Genomic DNA, 20,686 nt, shown 5'->3' with positions numbered 1-20,686 from the left:
ATTAAATGCGTAAATTAAAAGATCATTAGATAAGTGTATAGAAGTTCAGAGAGCAACATAAAAATATATTTATAATGCATTTGAAGTCATAAGTCTTGTTTAATGAGTAATATTTAATAATTAAATTGTTAAATTGAAAACTATTTGAACAGTCTTATGAATATACCAGCAAATAGATAAAACATGCATAACTGCTAAACGATATCACATCGAAATAACTGATTTAAACTGTTGAATTAATAAAATTGAGTATTACTAAAAGCACAAAGTTATGCAAATAACTTTTCACGAAATTATAAATACGGATTTTTATCAAATTATAATACGACCTCGAAGCTAATTCTGATAAAAGGTTTAAAACCGCAACATAAATTTAAATTTATCTATATTAGCAGTTTTATATTTGCTTTATCGATACAAACATTGACAATGTTTCTTCTATTGTTGATGAATTTGTTCAATGGTGAAAAAAGTGGGTGAAACGACGATGTTATATCGACGGTGAAAAGTATGGGGTAAGATGCACTCATTTATTTTTATTCGATGATCATAACGATGTTGACGCCGGCTATTGTGTGTCACCCATTCAGTGATACGTGCAGATTCCTAATAGTTTACTGTATGTTGATTATGTATGCTGAACATTTAATTACTATATGGAACTAGTTCACGGTAAAGTGTTTGATTGTTACATATTAGTGGCACTAACCTAACATATTTGTGTTCTATTATAAGAACATACAGATTTAAACAATCGAATAAAAATCTAAAGTATCTAACATGGTTATTTGAGATTGTCTATCACTTTCTCTCTTTTAGAAATATATTTATTAACAATTACGTATGGCATATGGACAATATAATATATTCGCCATCATAATTTATTGAATAGAATGAACATTGAAAACAGTCACTGCAGTAGTATTTTGAACTGTACATGCTGAAGACCAAAAATAGTTTTACTTAATAATTAACTCTTAATAATGAGACACAAAATTTTATTTCTTAAATCAAACGTACCTTTTTTAATTTAGTATTAATCCAATGCTAACTTGTCACCTGTCTGTTTTAGGTTATAAACTTAATATCAGTTTTTGTGCCTATTACGTATACTATCTTTTTCGAAGTATTTGCGGAATTTTCGGTTATAATATGTAAACTATATTTCAAATTAAATTGTGATGAAAATATATGATTTTAGTTTATATTTGTAGTGAACTAATACTTTCAATATTGAAACACATTTTTACGTTTGTGGTAAACAATATCTATAATAAAAAAGCATTAAATCTGTTTCAACACAATATTATAATGTCACTAGTGATCACCCTTTGGTAGAAATTCGACCACAAAATATTAAATTAATTAAATTTATATTTGATATATAACATTAATTAAAACAATAAATGTCTGTATATTAAAATATATTAAAGTATATGCAAGCTATCTCAAGAATTAAGACTCACTAACATTTTTAAATTGCATTTAATTATATAAAATTTCCATTAACTTTCAATAATCAACAAAGTATTAATAAGTATAAATTACTACGCCATTAAATAATATAACAAAGTATTGTAGGTAAGATATCATTACTTTCAGATCTGTAAATACCTCAAAGTATGAAATATAAATATACATGATCTTTCTTTACTTTTATGTTATAAACATTAGAATGGAATAATAAATGAAGTAATATATGTTTGCATATTAAAACAGAGAATATATGAATAAAATAATTTTGAAATTGATATTTGACTTTAGCGTGTATATTAAAACAATAGCGAACAAAATTAGGTAATTATTTTTGACAATTTAGAAATGTAAATTAAATGAATGTATTTACAATCATTAAATTAACTATTGATTTTGCAAAACTTAGAACTGTAAAATAATTGCTATAAAATGTTTACAAATGTAGTGATAATAATTCATAATTTCTTCTATTTATCCTGTATAATTCATTTATGCAAATTATGTAGTTAGTTTAATTTTAAATCCTGCATATTTTCATTTCTTAATTTATGTTTTCATATGGTCCTTATCTTTTATACATATTTCTCAAATAAAATTTATATTACAAAAACAATAAATACACCAACATTAAACAGCTGCTTAAGAGAATAATTTCTTTACCCAATTTTTTAAATAAAATTGCATTATTGCTTGTTTATTTAACTATTTGATCTCGCGCTTGCGGATAGCTCATCTTTAGTTTGCCTTCTATGGCTTTCATTTATCTATTGCTTTCAACTTTGTCTTACTTCCCATGTGTCCCAATTAAAATTCTATGAAACTATTTTATAACTGTTAACATTCTATGCAATATTAATTTCAACTTTCGATACACAAATTAACGTAATTACTACAATATTCGGTTAGAATGAAACAAAAATTAATCAGAGGTCAATACCACCAAAATGAACAGAAAAATCTTAATAACCTTTAGAATTACCTTTAGTACAATAATATATTATGTCTCCAAAACCATTTCAATTAGTAACAGTCCTTGAGCAAGAAAAAATTTTCTTTTTTTCTTTTTCTTCACCTGAATGTTAAATTATATCAATATTGTGATTTCGAAAATCTAAATATCTTGTAAGCAAAGAAAATAGACGATTTTTCTTATTCTCGAATTTATGTTGGTATGAAATTTTTAAATATGTTGGTTTTTTCCTTTCACAGCTGTATATACCTTCCGATAAAGCAACCACATTAATTTGTTTTCTATATAAAAAATGTAAAATATAACTTTACGTAACCATACTATTCTTAGTCGTTCTTTATTCAAACTTGCCATATGCATCCAGGTGCCTCCGTTTTCTTTAAAAAGGCAAAATTTTTGCTAAGCCGATTAATATATATATATAATCTATCCAAAGTTGGTGTGAACATACGTCATCTAAATTTATTAACGTCAAAACGTCTAAATTTTGCCATATCAACCCTGAGTTTTAGTTCAGTTTGACTTTAACACAATAAAATTCTAGTTTAAATAATATAATTAAACAAACATACTGTTATCAAACATAATTTATTTTAATATTATAGTAAATCTAATGCATGTATTATTAAAGGACTTATAACTACAATTAATTACACAGTTATAACAGTTTGTAGATTGTGTTTGATTATATTTACACTGAACTCTTTTGCATACTACCTATGAGTTAGTGTTTTAGGCGAGCTTGTAGCTGTATCCCCTCTTACGCTTAGTTCTTGTATCATTCGGTACAATGTTTCCTTGTAAAAATATTTTGATATCACTGTATTACTTCTAAGTTTGTTCTTTTAATACCTGTATACATCTTTCTTGATAAAAAAAATATTTAATAACTGCGTTCTCCCTAATGCATTTCCCATATCTGCAAGACAATTACTATTCTTTCTCTCCTGACACAATTTAACCAAAGGCTTATGTACATTCTGAACATTTACACACATATCTGTGCACATAAATCTTTTACACTCTATAATAATATTTCCTACGTTATCATATATTAACTATATACTCACCTTTACTTTTTTCCACTCTCATAACACTGTCTTAGAAATTGGCGGCATATCATATTCAAAAAGTTTCATTCAAGTGAATAACTAAGCTGTTAATTTCTAATCTATCTAACATTAGTTCACAATTCCATCGTTTGTCAATTTCTTCATTAATGTGCCTGATCGAGTTCATCCAAACCGAAGGCGTTGTTCCAACATTCCTGTCTCCAACGCGAAGTGCAATTAAATATATCTGCAATGAATTATTAATAAATGTTATGACTCTCGGTTATGATACTCGGTACAAATTCAGACATATTCAACGCGTTGAAAAACACTTGTTTGTTAACACTTAAATGACATTTACCGAAAAGTGAATCCTAGTGAGGCTTCAACATGAAAATGATTACAAATGCACCTGATGCAGTTCTATATACAGTAGCACCGTCTATTGTCTCTTTCAAACTAATTTATAGATCGTATGTCTACTACCAAAATCGATGTCAAATACTTCATTACATTACATTACATTTCATTTAATTGTATTTCGAAGGCAATACTCTATAACTGATGAGAAAATGGACAAATTATAGCTTTCCAAGAACAGTATTTTGAATAATGTATTGAAGCATGTTGTCATTGAAAGAAAGCCATAGTTTACACATATCCAATAACAAGGTCTTAAATAAGGATAGACTACTACTCGACGAATAGTTACACAAAGAGTAAACCAGTGTAAACTGATCTAATTATGACATTAACTTGTGGCATCGGAAATTCAATTTTTTTCATTTGATCGTTCCGATAGCAACAAACCCACTCTATATAAGACAAAAGAGTGACTGTTCAAGGTATTTACTATAATTTTACCGTACTCATAAAGCTCATATGTTGATGTGCTTAATATATTATGTACAATGTTTATTCAGGATAACTTGGTTAGTTTTATTTCGAAGATCCTAACCTCAAAAATATAATGCGCTAATTATGAAAATATAGATAAATCCCGATTTGCAATGATGATAACAAATGATAAATTAATTTTACTCATACCTTTTCAATAACGTATAGATTCTTGTTAGTAGGCTGAAGCTAGTTATGAATAACTGAAACACAAAAGAAAACAAGTGAAAATTTATTAGATGAAGGTTCCATCTGAGAAACTGTAAAATGTCTCTAATAAAATTAACTAATATTAGATGCATTGAAAACTAAGTTTTAAAGTACATTTTGTTGGACTAAATCTCTATTTCTAATGGCAATTCAGTATTTTTTAAATTATTGTTTGGTGTATTCTATTTTGAGCTTTTCTAATTAGACATTTATATTTTTTGAAGTATCACAAGTATTATATTTACTGTACGAGTTTAAAAATAAGTTCTACGTAACCAAAATTTACATACAATAAGAAATTTACTTTGGTTTCGCCAGTTTAAAAGTAATAATGACCTAGCATAGTGGTCTAACGGCTAAAGTGGGCAACTACTCGCTCATCCTATCTAATAATCCTACTGAAATCGAATCAGTGAGATGCAGTGGTCGAAAAATGTTAATTTAAAAAAGCGTTTATAAAATAAAAATGACAATAAATACTTAGAAGAGGCGACGTCGCGATTATTCCTGTTAAATGTTTTCACCGAAACATTTAACATGAATAACAACAACAAAAAATATTTCAAAGAAACGAAAATGTTTTAACGAAGAAAATGTTAGGAACTTTAAAATGTTAGGAAAGAATTAACTATTTTGTTACATACATTAAAAAGGTATTTTTAGTTATTACTCTTAGTGGTTCAACAATGCCAGCGAGCAATAAACATTTCTTGTGATTATATTATATACATGATAGGTAAAAAATCACTTTATTCAGTGATCTCCTCTATAAAATATTATCTTAATCAGTCAGTCATATTCCAAATGTTTTTCTAAAGTTATGTTAAACGTTTTAGTTTACACACGTCACTATTATATCGTATATTTAGCTGATTAGCAAACATATTATAGTGCACTAATACTCTTTTAAATTACTTAAACATTTTGAATTACACTCTAGGATGTGATCTAGTAGGATATCTTCATTAGAGACAGTTCAGACGGAGTAGTATCGACAATGACACGCAATACTTTGTTTTGGAATCGTGTTGGGACATATAATGACAATATTTGAGTTACTAGCAGTACCATATAATTTAATTCCATATGATTAAATAGTCTTAACTTTTGATTCGTATTGCAACAGCTTGTTATCTAATGACAACTAGGATTTGCGCTCCAATACCTCCTAAGTCAATACATTTGATGTAGTTTAAGTCTACGTTTTTTTCGTTTAGCAACTATGTGTGTTAAGCCTTGGTCTAGATATATACCTAGATATTTTTGTATCCTCAGCTTAGGGAAGTTAACAATTATTGATATTCACTGGTAAGCGTGCTGTTCTATTTAGAGTGAATGTTACATAGATATATTTTGTTTCATTTGCTTTAATACGCCATGTCTTCAATCAGGGTTTTATTTTATCAAGATGTGTCTCCAATTTCTTTAATGCTGTTATTGGATTTTCATGAAATGCTAATATGGATGCGTCATCTGCATATGTTGCCGCAGTAGTGATTTTTGTGGTCGGTAGATCGTATGTATATAGAAAAGATAAGTATCGGACCCAGTACGCTGCCTTGCGGAACTGCTGTATATATTGTATATAATTTAGTGAGTTTGTCGTCTTGTTTTATAGTGAAATGTTAATGTAACTGTCAGGTAAGATTTTTAGTAAGTGAAAATTTGAATTGAATGAGGAGTTTTTTTTTTAATTAACCTGTAAACGTGTGTGCCATAGTTTATCAAAGCCCTGCGATATGTCGATATTTATTTTGTTTATAAGTTTACTCACTTGTTCTATAGTCCAATTCTGATTACGAAAATTGATGTTCCGGAATAATCTTTCTTTTTTCTATTATACTGTTACTTCTCTTTATGTATATTTTCTCAAAACTTTTCAGAATTATTGACGGTAAACTTATAGGCCAGTATGAGGCGACATCTTTCTGTGTTTTTCGTAGTTTGAGAATAAAGATTATTTTTGTTACTTTCCAAATACCTAGAAAATAATTCATTCATAATACTGCATTAAATATAAATGTTTCTTTATATGTTCTCTAATAGTTCTTTCAAAATTATTCCGGTTATTAAGTCATATTTGGGAGCTTCTTTACAACTGATCTTCCTCGCTATTGTTTGTTTAACTTCTCTGATTGTAATTTTTTCAAGTCAGGGCCATGAAATAGCGAATAATAAGAAACTGGTAATGTTATTTTCTTTGTCCTTGGATAGATCAGACGGGAAAGGTTTAAATTAATTTTTTAAGTTTCTTGAGAAAATGCCAGCCTTCTCTTTACTGCATCTATTCCAATCTTACCCATTTTTTTAAAATATGGGTTATGCTGCTGGAACTTTTAAAGTTTTCTTGTTGCATTCGATAATGAATAATCTGTAATCTCAACTGGTGTCACGTTTCGTTCATTTTAGATTTTTCATAGCTTCTTTTTTTCTGGATTTCTTTTCTGGGTTTCACATGGTATATGTATATGTTTTTTTTTCTTGTAGATGTTTCGCTATTAGTAGTACCATCCTGCATGATCCAAAAATGAGATGCATGAGTCAAAAATATACATAATAGAGGTAAGGTAATATCTCATGCCACACTTATCAACTCCGTCAATAGCTTGTCTTATAGGATACATTTTTATAGAATACATTTCTATACATATTGGGCTCCGTTTATTTTCAAAACAGAGAATAATTCAAGTTTGGCCCATGCATATATACAGCTTCATAAACTTACTCCTATTTTATATATATATATATTTTTTTTATAAATAAATATACACAAATTTTATAAATAATTGATTTAATGTTGAAACTTTATATAAGGAGGGAATGATTATTGAAAAGTCTTTGAAATAACACATTTTATTTATAAAATTATTGAATAAAATGAAATAATTAAATTATAATTACTATAAACCGTTCTATTTTTATGAAAACACCATATTTAAATTAACTTACATTTTTGAACAATTAACATGAACTTCAAGAACCATATACATAAACCCTACCATAAATAAGACCAAAATCGTTTAAATCAAATCTAGCCAATATAGTTCAAATAAAACAAAAAAGCCAACACTATATATATTTTTGTTACTATTAATCCACAAACCCCATTAATGAATTTTCCTCGAGCTTTTGATTAACATATTATACATTTACTAGCCTAAAACCAATGGATGATCGCACTTTTAAGCTGAAAGAAATCTCCAGTAAATACATATTTATTTCTACAAAACAATAATTTATTTACCTCTACTCTTATATAATGATGCGTTCTCTTTTCCTTGTTTGTCATTAAACCATTAGGGTATCGTTGATAGTTTTATATTTTGTTTATTTAATCCAGTTCTACTTTTGTTAGCAAATTTAATTATTTAATAGTATCACTATCCACTGTCCTCACATCTTAGCAAAATTCTTTCTAATTTCTTCTCCTCTGATTCTCTGATTATTCCTAGAGAATTATTAATGTTACACAAAATCTAAATATTTTAGATTTTTTGTTGTTGTTTTTACTTGGTCAAGTCTATGAATCGACTCCAAAAACTCATACTGCCATTAGAAAAGGAAGGCAATAGAGTTTATTCTTTTCTATGGTTTTGCATACACGATAGAGCCCATGGGTCGAATCCGTAGAAATATGTTAAGTAATGTATCCATTGTTTTATTAAATTGTGTTTAAGTCTTTCCTTCTGCTCTATTTTATTCCTATATTCTGCCGTATCAATAACGTCACAGTAATTTTACACACATTTTACATTATTTTTTTAATTACAAATTTTAGACTTTTTAAATTTATTTAATAAAATTGTTTGAAGAAATCAAATTTAGTTTTTTATTTGAATTTCAACACGTGGTATCTGCGTGATAAGATCCGTTAAAGAGCTAGTCAAACGCCTACTCAATATTTGTTTTACTTTTCAGGTGTAAAACAAATTAACAAATCAAATTATTAGAATGGCGATCACAGTAGTATGTGAATGTTGGACTTTGCGAATTTTTGTCCAGAGATACGTATTAAAGTTTGTTAGTTAAAAAATTAATCTATAACTCCCGACTTATTTGAAATTTGGCATAATTATTCCTTCAACCATTCCTTCGATCATCTAGCCGTAGGTAACTACTAAGAACGACTTTTAGGAAAACCTATCCCAAACAGAGTTTAATTTTTTTACATTACCATGGTAACCATGACAGTTACTATAGTAAAATCTACAATCTACTGTAGCAAAAAACACTGCAATTTTGACTTCGATTTCTAATGGGTTTGTGAGTTTTTATAACTCTGTTAAGTATGCTAATATTTTATCAACGTTAACAAACTTATTAAAATTATAAACATACCATACATGTTAACGCTTCTAAAGCACTAGCAGTTCAATATAATATCGACAAAATATATTGAGAAATACAAGCTACTATTTATTTTTATACTACAATTTCCATACTGTTAGGTATAAATATAATAAAAATTGCCACACATAATCAAAAGGCTTCAAGCGGGATCAGTTATGATACAGACAGGATGATATAGACAAACAGACATACAGACCAATAATGATTATGAATAGTGTATATTCGTAATCATTATTTAACTGAACTATATATATATATATATATATATATATATATATATATATATATATATATATATATATATATATGTATATATATATGTATATATATATATATATATGTATATATACATATATATATATATATATATATATATATATATATATATATACATATATATATGTATATATATGTATATATATATATGTATATATATATATACATATATATATGTATATATATATATATATATATATATATATATATATATATATATATACATATATATATATATATATATATATATACATATATATATATATATATATATATATATATATATATATATATTTGTTGAATGTATATAGTTGAACTCTCTTCATATAATTAGATGTTGTAATGCAGGTTTTACCATTTTTGTCTTTTGAAATTCTCTTGACTCTTTTCATCAATCACAACAAGCAACATATATTTATTATTTTTATATTATTTATATATTATATTCACCAAGAAAGAATTTGAATGGATTAATTATGGAGCGATAGCGAGAAAAACGTAGTGCTCTGTGACAGTATTATTCAGCCATCTAATTTACTATATATCTTTTTTCGAGCCTATCGCTATAAAACTAAATTAAATAAAATGCAATTAAACATTGCATGTATCAAGTAACAATTTGAGTGTGGTATAATATTGTTCACAGCAATAACTGGTGGTTCCTCCAAGTTCTTTGACAACTGATTTTCAAACCATAGCAAAAAAAGTTTTCTCTGAAATAATTAAACTACTAAAACTACTCGATTTCGAATTCGATCTCGAATAGAGCTCAGGGTGATCTTGATTTGTCACCAGTTTCGTATGTGGACGCTTTCTTTCCGGTGAATATTACATTGTGTTTCATTTGAATTGTAGCGACCATGGGGCATGTTGAGCTTTATATCTTACAATAGCAGCCTACAAAATATCCAGAAACATTTTTCCAAATGTTGAACACGTGTAGGGTGCCAGCAGCAACGACTAATATACTATAAGGGATAGTGAATCCTGATCTCGGATGTTATTGAAGGGTCCTTTGAATCATTCAGTCACTGACCATCGTTGAGTTCTGACGTGCCTCCATCGACTGCCCAAGCGTCTCTTTAGGTAACACTGTGTTGGTCTCCACCTTATCTAATTGTGTTTCATTATATTTTATTAAGTTCAATAAATTATGGTCACATCATGTAAAATTCACTGTCTTATTTAGTTCTGCCTCCATTCGCCCCAAAGAGTGATATTTGTCACATAAAACCGAGACAACTAAATATTTAATAGTACCAGAAGTTTGTCTCAAAAATACTGTCTGATTTTAAAAGAATTCACAGACTACGATAGGCAATTTTCGACATCATGATGGTGTGAGTTTACTATTATTTTAAATAAACTATATTATCATATATTATGATCATATTATAATATTTGTTTTGCTGTCGAAATATATTATTTATTCTAAACAAGACGCCAATGTTCGAGCAAGACAGCATTTTTCAGCTAACGTGCTTTCTTCGTAATATCATAAACCCTTTATTCGGCATGAATTATAAACCACTATTATTATTTATATAGGTAATACAAGTTAATATAATATAAATATTTATTATAAATAACATAATGCCTGAAGTAGCAATTATTGTTTCAGGTATCCCAAATGATGAAAATGCAAGACAAATACCGAAATGTGTAATAAACGATGGCTTTTTTTAATTCTTCTCGTCATACAGTGTATTTACCTAGTGACGTCCATAAGCTGCCCTAAAACTTCCAAATGTGAATGTATTCCACGTACTAATGAAATGATACTGAAATGTTCCAAAGGTGAACATGAATTAGTTGTGAAGCCCAACGACGACATTCGCATAAGTTGCATCAGTTTTAAGCAAGAATTGAAGGCGACTGAGTTACCAGCTCTGAATATGAGTAATGGTCATGAACTGCTTCTCAAGAATTGCCTTCTAAGAGAAAACATTTCAGGAATTTTAAAAAAATTTAACATGACCAACATTCAAAACTTGCTTTTGGAAAACAGCACCCACTCCAACGTTTCTAAATCTTTCTTTACTGGCATTAATCAGTTAGAAAAACTCACAATCAATTTCGGGCATCCAACGCTGGAATACGACTTTCTCGAAAGTTTGAGTAGCCTTATAAAACTTCGTCTTTCTGCGAATTGTTTAAAAAAGATTACATGGTCAATGAAATACCTACATAACTTAGATTATTTAGATTTATCCAGAAATGATATCACTATATTACCAGATGAGACATTTGAAAATTTGAAGACACTAAAAACCTTGCTCCTGTGGGAAAATAGCATCGAGCAATTGAGTAACAACACATTCATTGGCTTGGGACATCTAGAGACTCTGAGGCTTGATAACAATAACATTAGTGTACTACCTAAAGGTCTATTAATTTATTTATCTGCTCTAAAGCGAATCAATTTTTCTAATAACAAAATTGCTGAGTTACACAGTGATACTTTTAATATGAATCCAAATCTCATCAACGTTAATTTGGACAACAATGAAATTTCCATTTTAGGGGATTACTTATTTGCAAATTTTCCAACCCTAACACGTATTGATCTTAACAGTAATAATCTGGTACACATCCCCGAAAATATATTTACGAATTCTTCGAGCTTAACCGATATAGAGCTGCAAAATAATAATCTTCAAAACATTCCGGAAAAATTATTTTGTACACTCAAGAGCTTAGCCGTGATAAACTTATCGAATAATAATTTGACAAAAATTCACAAGATGACTTTTGTTAATTTAGCGAATCTGAAAGCACTGTTCTTAGAAAACAATCATATAATGTCTATATCTGAAATTTCATTTTGGCATAATACTCACTTGCGAATATTAAATCTCAGTGGGAACAAATTAATCTCCATGGATGCTTCATTATGCCATCAAGCAAACAATGCATTAGCTGATCTGGATATATCCCGGAATTACTTAACTAATGTTACGCATCTAAAGTATGAAAACTGCTCGAAGTTGGAAAAGATATATTTGCATTGGAACAAAATTACAAATATGTCTTGTATGGAAATATTGCCAAGTTTTAAAATAGTCGATTTGAGTTTCAACAATATAACTGAAGTAATGGTAAGTCACAATTTGTTATTAAAATATTATTAAACTAATATCTTTTGAATCAATTTTTAAACAATACAATAAAAACATCATTTGCAATATAACAGGTACCAAAAGAAAGAAACTTAATGTATAGATATTAACATAATAAAAAATATAGCATATAAAATTGCAAGCAATGCAATAATTTTGCCTAAATATATTATTTATTGAAACTTGACATTAACAGATTTATTCATTTGTTGAATAGATTTAGAAAATAAATTTTCACTTATTATTATTATTACTATTTCAAAAGTTATAAATAAACATCTAATAATTATAGTGAAAATTGCGAAAATATAAAAATGGAGATCACATTCTCTGATAGAAGGCGCTATGTCTGGTGAGTCCGCTCAATCTGACAGAACAGTGTGGCCATTATTATGCAAATGGAGAACTTTGCATCTGTTACGCGCTATTACTGATCTTTTATTACTGATCTGCAGTAATAGTTTCGTAACCAATTTTGACAACTCGTAATAGACCACACCTTGCTGATCCCACCATAACCACAATAAAATGAGAAGGAAAAATACACTTCGAATATAAAACGACTTTTATATTTTTATCAAACAATATTTGACAGCATATTCGACATCATCTGTGACCTGCGTTGGCTGTTTTATTAGAAGGACTATAACACTTTTCAACTACATTAATTTCAATATATACCTCAATAGCCACCAGAATTAATTCAAAACATCTAGGTACCAAATACTATTTAGATTATATATAAAATATATAAAATATAACACACATAATTTAGTTATATCTGGCCACATATGCTAGAAATTAATATAATACTAATTCTTAAGGTAATAACAACTCATTTATATTGAATTTTACAAAGTCAGATTAATGAATTATATCTAGATCAATTATTAGGATAAAAATCGTTAGAAGTAATAGTTATTTAAAATATTTTAATTATTATTTCAGGTTGAGCATTTTGTGGTTCCTTTTTATGATTTCATGACTTTAAACGTAAGTCACAATCAAATAGAACGTTTGAATTTTCAAAATGTGACAGATAGAATCAGAAAAATTAAATCGTGGAATAAAGGTAAGATATATTTTTTAGTCCCTTGTATTACTTTAGGTCCATTAATTTTTGTTATTATTCAACTTGTTTTTATATTTCACCCACCCACTTTTCTTAATTATTTCTGTTAATATTTAATTTATTTTATTATATTATCTTTTACACTTAATTGTTTGTTGTTATAATAGTAATGCTAATTTTATAATCAATTTACATTAGGGCTATAATATAATACACATATATTTGAGTTATTAAGAGTATATGGTTTAAATTACTCTAAAACGATTTTATTATTTATTTAAGCAATGGGACGACTTCTTGAATCGATTGTACAAACGGCACTGCCTACTTTAATATGAACAAGACCCTTATAATATAAAAACCGATTTCTTCGAAAATCCAGTAGCGTATTAATCGAACTGTATAAGATTTATACATATATCAAGGTTGTTTTTAAAAATATTTTTATAATAATATTATCTGTCCTTTTTAGGTAGAAAAGAAAATATTTTACTGGACATAAGGAACAACCCCATCCTATGTGACTGCCGCAATTATTACCTATTCGATTATAATAACTTAGATACTCTTAATCTTAAACAGTTCATGAAAATTGATCAAGAAGGGTTAATTTGTCAATATACCAATAAAACTTGGATGGTCAATCGAGTGAACGTATCTACTATTTATTGTAAGACCCAAACAAGATGTCCAGAAAATTGTACCTGTGTGGCTCGTCCGACGGACAAAGCCTTAATCATCGACTGTTCTTCACAAAACCTAACAATATATCCTCAGTTTGAGCTCAGCCCTAACGATCGTTACCCGTTGAACCAAACAATTCTTATTCTGAAGGGAAATGACTTAAAGCATGGGCCCAATGAATATCTGAAGTATAACAATGTAACTTACCTGGATTTGTCCAACAATAAAATCACATCTCTTAATTGGATACCCCCGCATATCAAGGTATTTTTTTAATTAAATAATACTCATATCCATAAAATCATCAAATTCACTTTACATTTCGATATTTTATTATAGATTTTATCACCAAACTCTACACTTGTTTAAAACTAGGTACTTATCTAGAAGTACCCACTGGTCCTTACTAAGTATCTATTTGATATTATTCGTATTAGAAATACATAATGTCTTTATATTCATTGCTTTAACTTTTAAAATCAAGAAGATATTTAATTACAACGCATTTTTTTAATATGTTGACATGATGATTTAATGCGGTTTATGCGTGGTAATTCAGTGCACAATCATGAGGTTTAACTTAGATTACCATAAATAAATGAATTCAATCCCTATTTTGCAAATTCAAATAGTCTTCTACATAATTCTAGATATACATATTATGATATATACAAAAACATATTTTTCTTCTAGTATTGTCATCGTCATCATAACAAAACAATTTTTAGCTAAAGTTTTTTTAATCCGTTTCAATTTTTAATTAATGTAATCTTGACACAAATAAGTGAAAATCAATATTCACGATATGATGACAAAAATATAAAACAAAACAAAAAACTCAATAGAATATTTTTTATATTATATGACGCAATGTGGATAAATTAACCACAATTATATAATATTTTGTTAATATAATAACGAGAATGATGCTATTATGTTTCCATTATATATCTTTAAATATTTTAGGCTTTAAGAAGTATATTGGAAGTATTTGTTACCAATCTTTGTTAACTAATCTACGATCTGATTCTCAATTACTTAAAGCTAAATATTATCTAAGATAATACAAATTCCTTACCTAGTATCTACAGAAATAATGCGCATATATTTATTATAGGGACAAAATAATACCATCACAGCAGTTGGGTTTATTAACAAGCATTCAAGAATTGATCAAGTGCATAGCATAACAGAGAAATTACGTTCATCTTACATTTAGCACAAGCCTTTGAGAAGGTTTAGCATGACGATTTCACTCATAAGCTACGGGAAGTGTTACCGAACATAGTGAACTATTAAAATATTAATTAACAGCCAGAATGTTTATAGTCATATGTTACAAGAATAAGCCTCTACTCTACATAAAATAAGCCAAAGTAGGTGTTGTAAAAGGAAATATATTAGGACCAATTCTTTACCTGCCTTACTGACTGATTTCTGCTGGCGATGATACTGCTATTCATGCTACTGGAAACAATAACGAAGAAGTAATCGAAAAATTACAATAGATCAGTGACAATATAAATAATTGGACGTAAACCTGGAAAACAAAAATTAAACGAAGCAAATTTGCGTATGTGCAGTTCAGCAGTAATTAGACAACATAAACATCAATAACAAAAAATAATAATGAGTATCAAATGAGTTATATGAATACCATAGAACAAAGCCGTTAAGTATCTCCAAATAACTTTTGATGTAAACTTTGCTGGACAGAACATTTTAAAAAGAAAACGAAAGGAAAGAACTGGAGATGAATTATAGCAAAATGTATTGCTAATTGATTGATTGATTACTGCTGATTTAGTCAGTACACAATAAATTATTATACAGGCAAATATTGAAACCTAAATAGAACTGTGGAGTTGTGTTGTGTAAATATTCCGCGAAAAATAGTGTATTCCGTGTTTTCAGAACAAAGTCCTAAGAAGCTTTGTAAGTGGATATCAACTGAATAGGACACATATTCAAATAAATCAAACCATTTGATCTTGCATAGTCTATTGCCGTGAGGTTTGTTTAATTGAAAAAATAATAGCATTAATCTATAAACATTATTAAACTAGAAACTAAGTTAGGACCGATGGGTCCTGTTAGATATGTATCTACGGTTTAAGACAAATTGTAGGTTAGCCGGCAACAGCTAGTGACAATGTTAAAGTACAATACCGTTATACAACTACGCATAATTAAATCGTTCAATTTTCTTAACTCTTAGTTAAAAATTGACGATTCTTCTTTGTTTGTTCATATTAGCTATATGACATAATAATTTGAACTGAAGTTACGATATCAATTTCTATTTGAACTTTTAGACATTAAACTTGAAAGGAAATAGCCTTACAATTTTAAACCCTGCTATGGTGAAACTATTAAAACAGACTGAAAACCTAGAGAAGCTGGTACTGAAAGACAATCCATGGTCATGTAGTCAGTGTCAATCGTTAGACTTTCAACAGAGTCTGAAAATGTTAACAATGGTAGGTTTTTTTAACACAACAATAAGAATTATTAAGTAATAATTCATATTGTCATTATTTTCTAGTGGTTTTTATCTCATGTCTTTCCTTCTATAATACTACTATATTGTTAGAAAAGAAATGGAACACAAATTCGAGTAACTAAAATAGACTTATAACTGAAATAATTAATTAATGTTCTCAATACATGTAATTTCATAGCAATTACTAAGAGGGAAAAATGTTTTATTATTAGTACAGTATACAATATGTATTGTATATAAGTCCAAATTTTTTTTAATAATGAACAGCACTATATTGATTAATGGTTGATTACTAAATTATTGTAACAAATAATTTATTTATTAAAATTTTATAATTTCTTACTTGTGCAATATTTAATAATTGTGATAATAATAATAATAGGAAATAATAGTGTACTTATGTACTTATTCTAGAAACTTTTCTAACTTATTTGAAAGTCTATACTCACTTATTCTAAAGAATATTCTAACTTATTATAGAGATTATTAAATCTCACTCTATTTGTCTATTAATCAGTTCGTCTGGTAGTTTGCATTTGAATCTATGCATCGCGCACATTTAACTGTTTGACGAGTGCATTGGGATGTACTAATAGTCTTTCAAAGTACTTCGCACTAACACTTCGAATCACACTTGTTATGGGTTCTAAGGGGATATGGCGCTGAATCAGTTTGTTGGAGGCGTAATATGGGTCATCGACGATGACTTGCAACACTTTCTTCTGGAACCTCTGGAGGTATGTTAGATTTACTAGTTGTACCCCACCGTTCAATGTTATAAGTCCAAATGGGCTTAAGTATTATCTCACCTTGTTACCTAATGATAATTTAGATTTACGTCCTATCAGTCAATACATTTAGTTTAATTTAAGCCCAAGCTATTTGCATTTTATCACTATATGTTTTTTCCATGTCAAACGTCTATCAAAATGCATTCCTAGATATTTAATGTTGCCTGCATACGAAAATTTTACTGAGGGACATGTTCTTCTACAAAGGGTGAATGTCACATGGGTAGATTTTGTCTCACTTGATACGCCACGTTTTCAACCACAATTCGACTTTGTGAAGATGAAGTTGGAGGTTTTTTGTGACTGATTTTGGATCCTCGTCTGATGATAAAACCGCTTTATCATCAGCATATGTTGCAACAGTAGTGTTTCGTGAGGTCGGTCGGTCAGCTGTATACATGAGATATGGCAATGGACCGAGAACACTGCCCTGCGGAACGAACACCCAAATATATGGGTTGTAGGTCAGTGTATTCGTTACCCTATTTGACAATGAAATGTCTGTCTGTGAGGTATGATTTCAGCAGTTGAAAGTGCGTACGGGGCAAAGGCTTTTTCAATATAACATGCAGTCCAGTGTGCCACACCTTCGAAGGCCTGAGATATATCCAGAAATGCAGCGGAGAAGTTTTTAATCGTTTATCGTTTAAGTTTAATGTTAATTTGGCTGACTAATCTATATATTTGTTCTTTTGTTCCGTGTTTATTACGGAAGCCAAATTATTCTCTCTGAAGCTCTGTTATTATTTTGAGTCTCTTAAGGTATAGATCTCAAAAAGTTTAGAGATCACAGGTAACAGGCTTATAGGATGATAAGAGGACACGTCTTCTGATTTTTTCCCAGATTTAAGAATCATAAGGATTTGAGCCACGTTCCAAGTGATATGAAAGTAATTTAGTCTTAACATGCCATTAAATATGAATGTTATTAATTTGATGCTTTTTTCTGAGAGCTCTTTTAAGATTATTCCAGTAATTAGGTCAAAGCTAACCGTATATTTACTAAATAATAGTTATAAGTTATATTTGTGAAAATTACGATAATGTTATATATAATTATATTAATATATAATTATGTTTATATCTCAAATCCTGAAATAATATAAGGCTATAAGTACAACATTCAATAAAATAACCGATAAAAATTAAATCAATTAATATAAGAAAATAATACAATTTTAAATAATTTAATATTCAATCACTAATAAATATAACAGGAACTGTTTATTTTTAGGTAAACTTCAGCGACGTATTCTGCGAGGACAATGAAACTTTATTAGTCAAAGCAACTATATCCTGTGGTTTATTTTCCGGTCTATATATCATCTCAGGAATCCTCACCGCCTTTCTATTCTGCACTTTGATATTCATAATCTATTACAAGAACAAATTTAGAATTAGACAATATTTATACCACAAAAACATTTGTTGTGGATTAATTACTAATGTAAGCCGAGACGTCGATAAAAAATACGACGTCTTCATTAGTTATTCACATAATGACGAACAGTTCGTCTTGGAGCAAATTCTTCCCAAACTGGAGGAAAGCAACTTCAGGGTTTGCATTCATATTAGGGACTGGGTACCTGGAAAGTCTATAATGAGTCAAATAGCCAAATCCGTTCAAAATTCTAAGAGGACTATCGTGGTGCTATCCGAACAGTTCACCTATAGTAAATGGGGCTTAATGGAGTTCAGAACAGCACACGTGGAATCAACCAACCATAAACGGCCAAAAGTTATTGTATTAATACTAGGGGACCTTAACGAAAATTGTCTGAACGATGAAATTAAATCTTATTTAAAAACGAATATGTACTTGAAATGGGGCGATGAGTATTTTTGGAAAAAACTTGAACAAGCTCTTCCACGGCCATCATGTAGAGAACGTAAATAATAATTCAATATTCATAAAATAATATTAATGGTGATGATAACAGAAATATTGAATGTGGATGCCATAAAATTCCATAACTCCCTTGGACCTGAAAATAAGACTGAACAAACTTAAATATTATAAGTGTGTATAAATTTTAATATTAAATGTGAATATATCTTAAGAGGTTAAATATAGTTCATTGAACAGCGATGGTTGACCCATATTAACGTGCCTATTTCATTTTCTAACAAAAAGTCTTTAATAGCAATTAGAAATAAACCATTTTCAGAGCAATAATAACATTTATAGTTTTGTGTTTATGTAAAGGAAAGAAAATTAATAAGATTTTCCCTTTTGCAACAAAGTAGCCACGAGGAATCAATCAGTTTTCTAAACGTTTTGTAACGTAATTGAAGGTTTTTATAATTTTGAATTTATAACACAGTTTATACTCATAATGCCTGATTATATTTCTACTTCTTTTAATTCTAACACATTTTTTTAAATATATATGTTAAATATATGTTTAATATGTATTGAACGAGTCAATATTTTCATGAGTATCATTAATATGAGGCAACCAGTCAAATTTTGCTAAGATAAGTTAATAAAATCAAGTGTTTATATTTTAAACTGAGAATGTATCATCTGTGGCACTGGTTCGAGATCACTACTATAGGGTATGTTCTGAATGTAACTTAACATTATATTACCAATTAGGAACAACCAGTAATTTTAGAATTTAAGAAGATTGTAAAAATGATGTGGTGTATATAATAATAAATTATGTAGTTATTTTATATTGTTTAAATGTAAAAACAATTGTATATGAAACATTGGTATGTCATTAATAGATTCTAGATTATGCTAAGTGTTAATATAAAAATTGTTTGTAAAGGCTTGCAATAGGAAGATCCCGCAGGACATTGATATATAATGTGTTCAAAGCTATTTTGTACATACCTCATTTAAATGTGTGCCATCAACTCACCGACTCTGAGTTTTAGTTCAGTTTGGCTTTAACATACAACAAAATTGTAATCTAAATAAAATAATTGAATAAAAATTTTATTAAATGTAATTTATTTTAACATTATAGTATATTTAAAATCTATAGTCTAGTATCTATAGTAGATAGTAAACTACAGTTAATTATACAGCCACAATAGTTTATAAGTTAGAGTTATAACCTCTTATCACTATTGCTTTCAAGAATTTTACAAACGTCTGACAACCAAACGACTTTAACAGGCTCATTCGTTTACGTGTTCGAACTAATGAGACAACATACTGCCTCTTTTTAACTAGAATAAAATGATAAGGAAAATATTGTCTGATTCTGAAACGAATTTACAAATTGCGACAGGCAACACATTAAACATCTTGATGGCGTATATACAAAACATC

At 28.6% G+C, this 20,686-nt stretch overlaps 1 protein-coding gene across 5 annotated transcripts; it reads left to right on the top strand.

Moving 5' to 3' along the window:
- Window positions 1-206: 206 nt before the first annotated feature.
- Window positions 207-20,360, top strand: LOC143190106 (uncharacterized). 5 transcript variants are annotated; one of them, XM_076394206.1, is made up of 7 exons: window positions 411-515; window positions 7,093-7,167; window positions 10,853-12,329; window positions 13,299-13,422; window positions 13,895-14,370; window positions 16,422-16,586; window positions 18,635-20,360. In XM_076394206.1, exons 3-7 carry the CDS (start codon window positions 10,890-10,892, stop codon window positions 19,295-19,297), a joined length of 2,868 nt encoding a protein of 955 aa, XP_076250321.1. In that variant the 5' UTR covers window positions 411-515; window positions 7,093-7,167; window positions 10,853-10,889; the 3' UTR covers window positions 19,298-20,360. The 5 variants fall into 5 exon arrangements, with proteins under 5 accessions (XP_076250317.1, XP_076250321.1, XP_076250320.1 ...); XM_076394203.1 differs by lacking the exon at window positions 411-515 and adding an exon at window positions 6,118-6,246; XM_076394202.1 differs by lacking the exon at window positions 7,093-7,167 and having other exon boundaries at window positions 207-515.
- The last annotated feature ends 326 nt before the right edge of the window (window positions 20,361-20,686 follow it).

This window comes from Rhynchophorus ferrugineus, unplaced genomic scaffold (assembly GCF_030347505.1).
Source record: "Rhynchophorus ferrugineus isolate W39M unplaced genomic scaffold, kcgeb_rfMv2 rfM2, whole genome shotgun sequence".
NCBI lineage: Eukaryota > Metazoa > Arthropoda > Insecta > Coleoptera > Curculionidae > Rhynchophorus > Rhynchophorus ferrugineus.
Note: the sequence above shows the minus strand (reverse complement) of the source record. Positions and strands in the feature narration are given on the sequence as shown.

Coding starts and splice junctions, on each gene's coding strand:
- LOC143190106 (XM_076394202.1), top strand. CDS start 10,890: ATGTGTAATAAACGATGGCTTTTTTTAATTCTTCTCGTCATACAGTGT. Junction 13,423..13,894: donor AATTAAATCGTGGAATAAAG/GTAAGATATATT, acceptor TGTCCTTTTTAG/GTAGAAAAGAAAATATTTTA. Junction 14,371..16,421: donor GGATACCCCCGCATATCAAG/GTATTTTTTTAA, acceptor TTGAACTTTTAG/ACATTAAACTTGAAAGGAAA.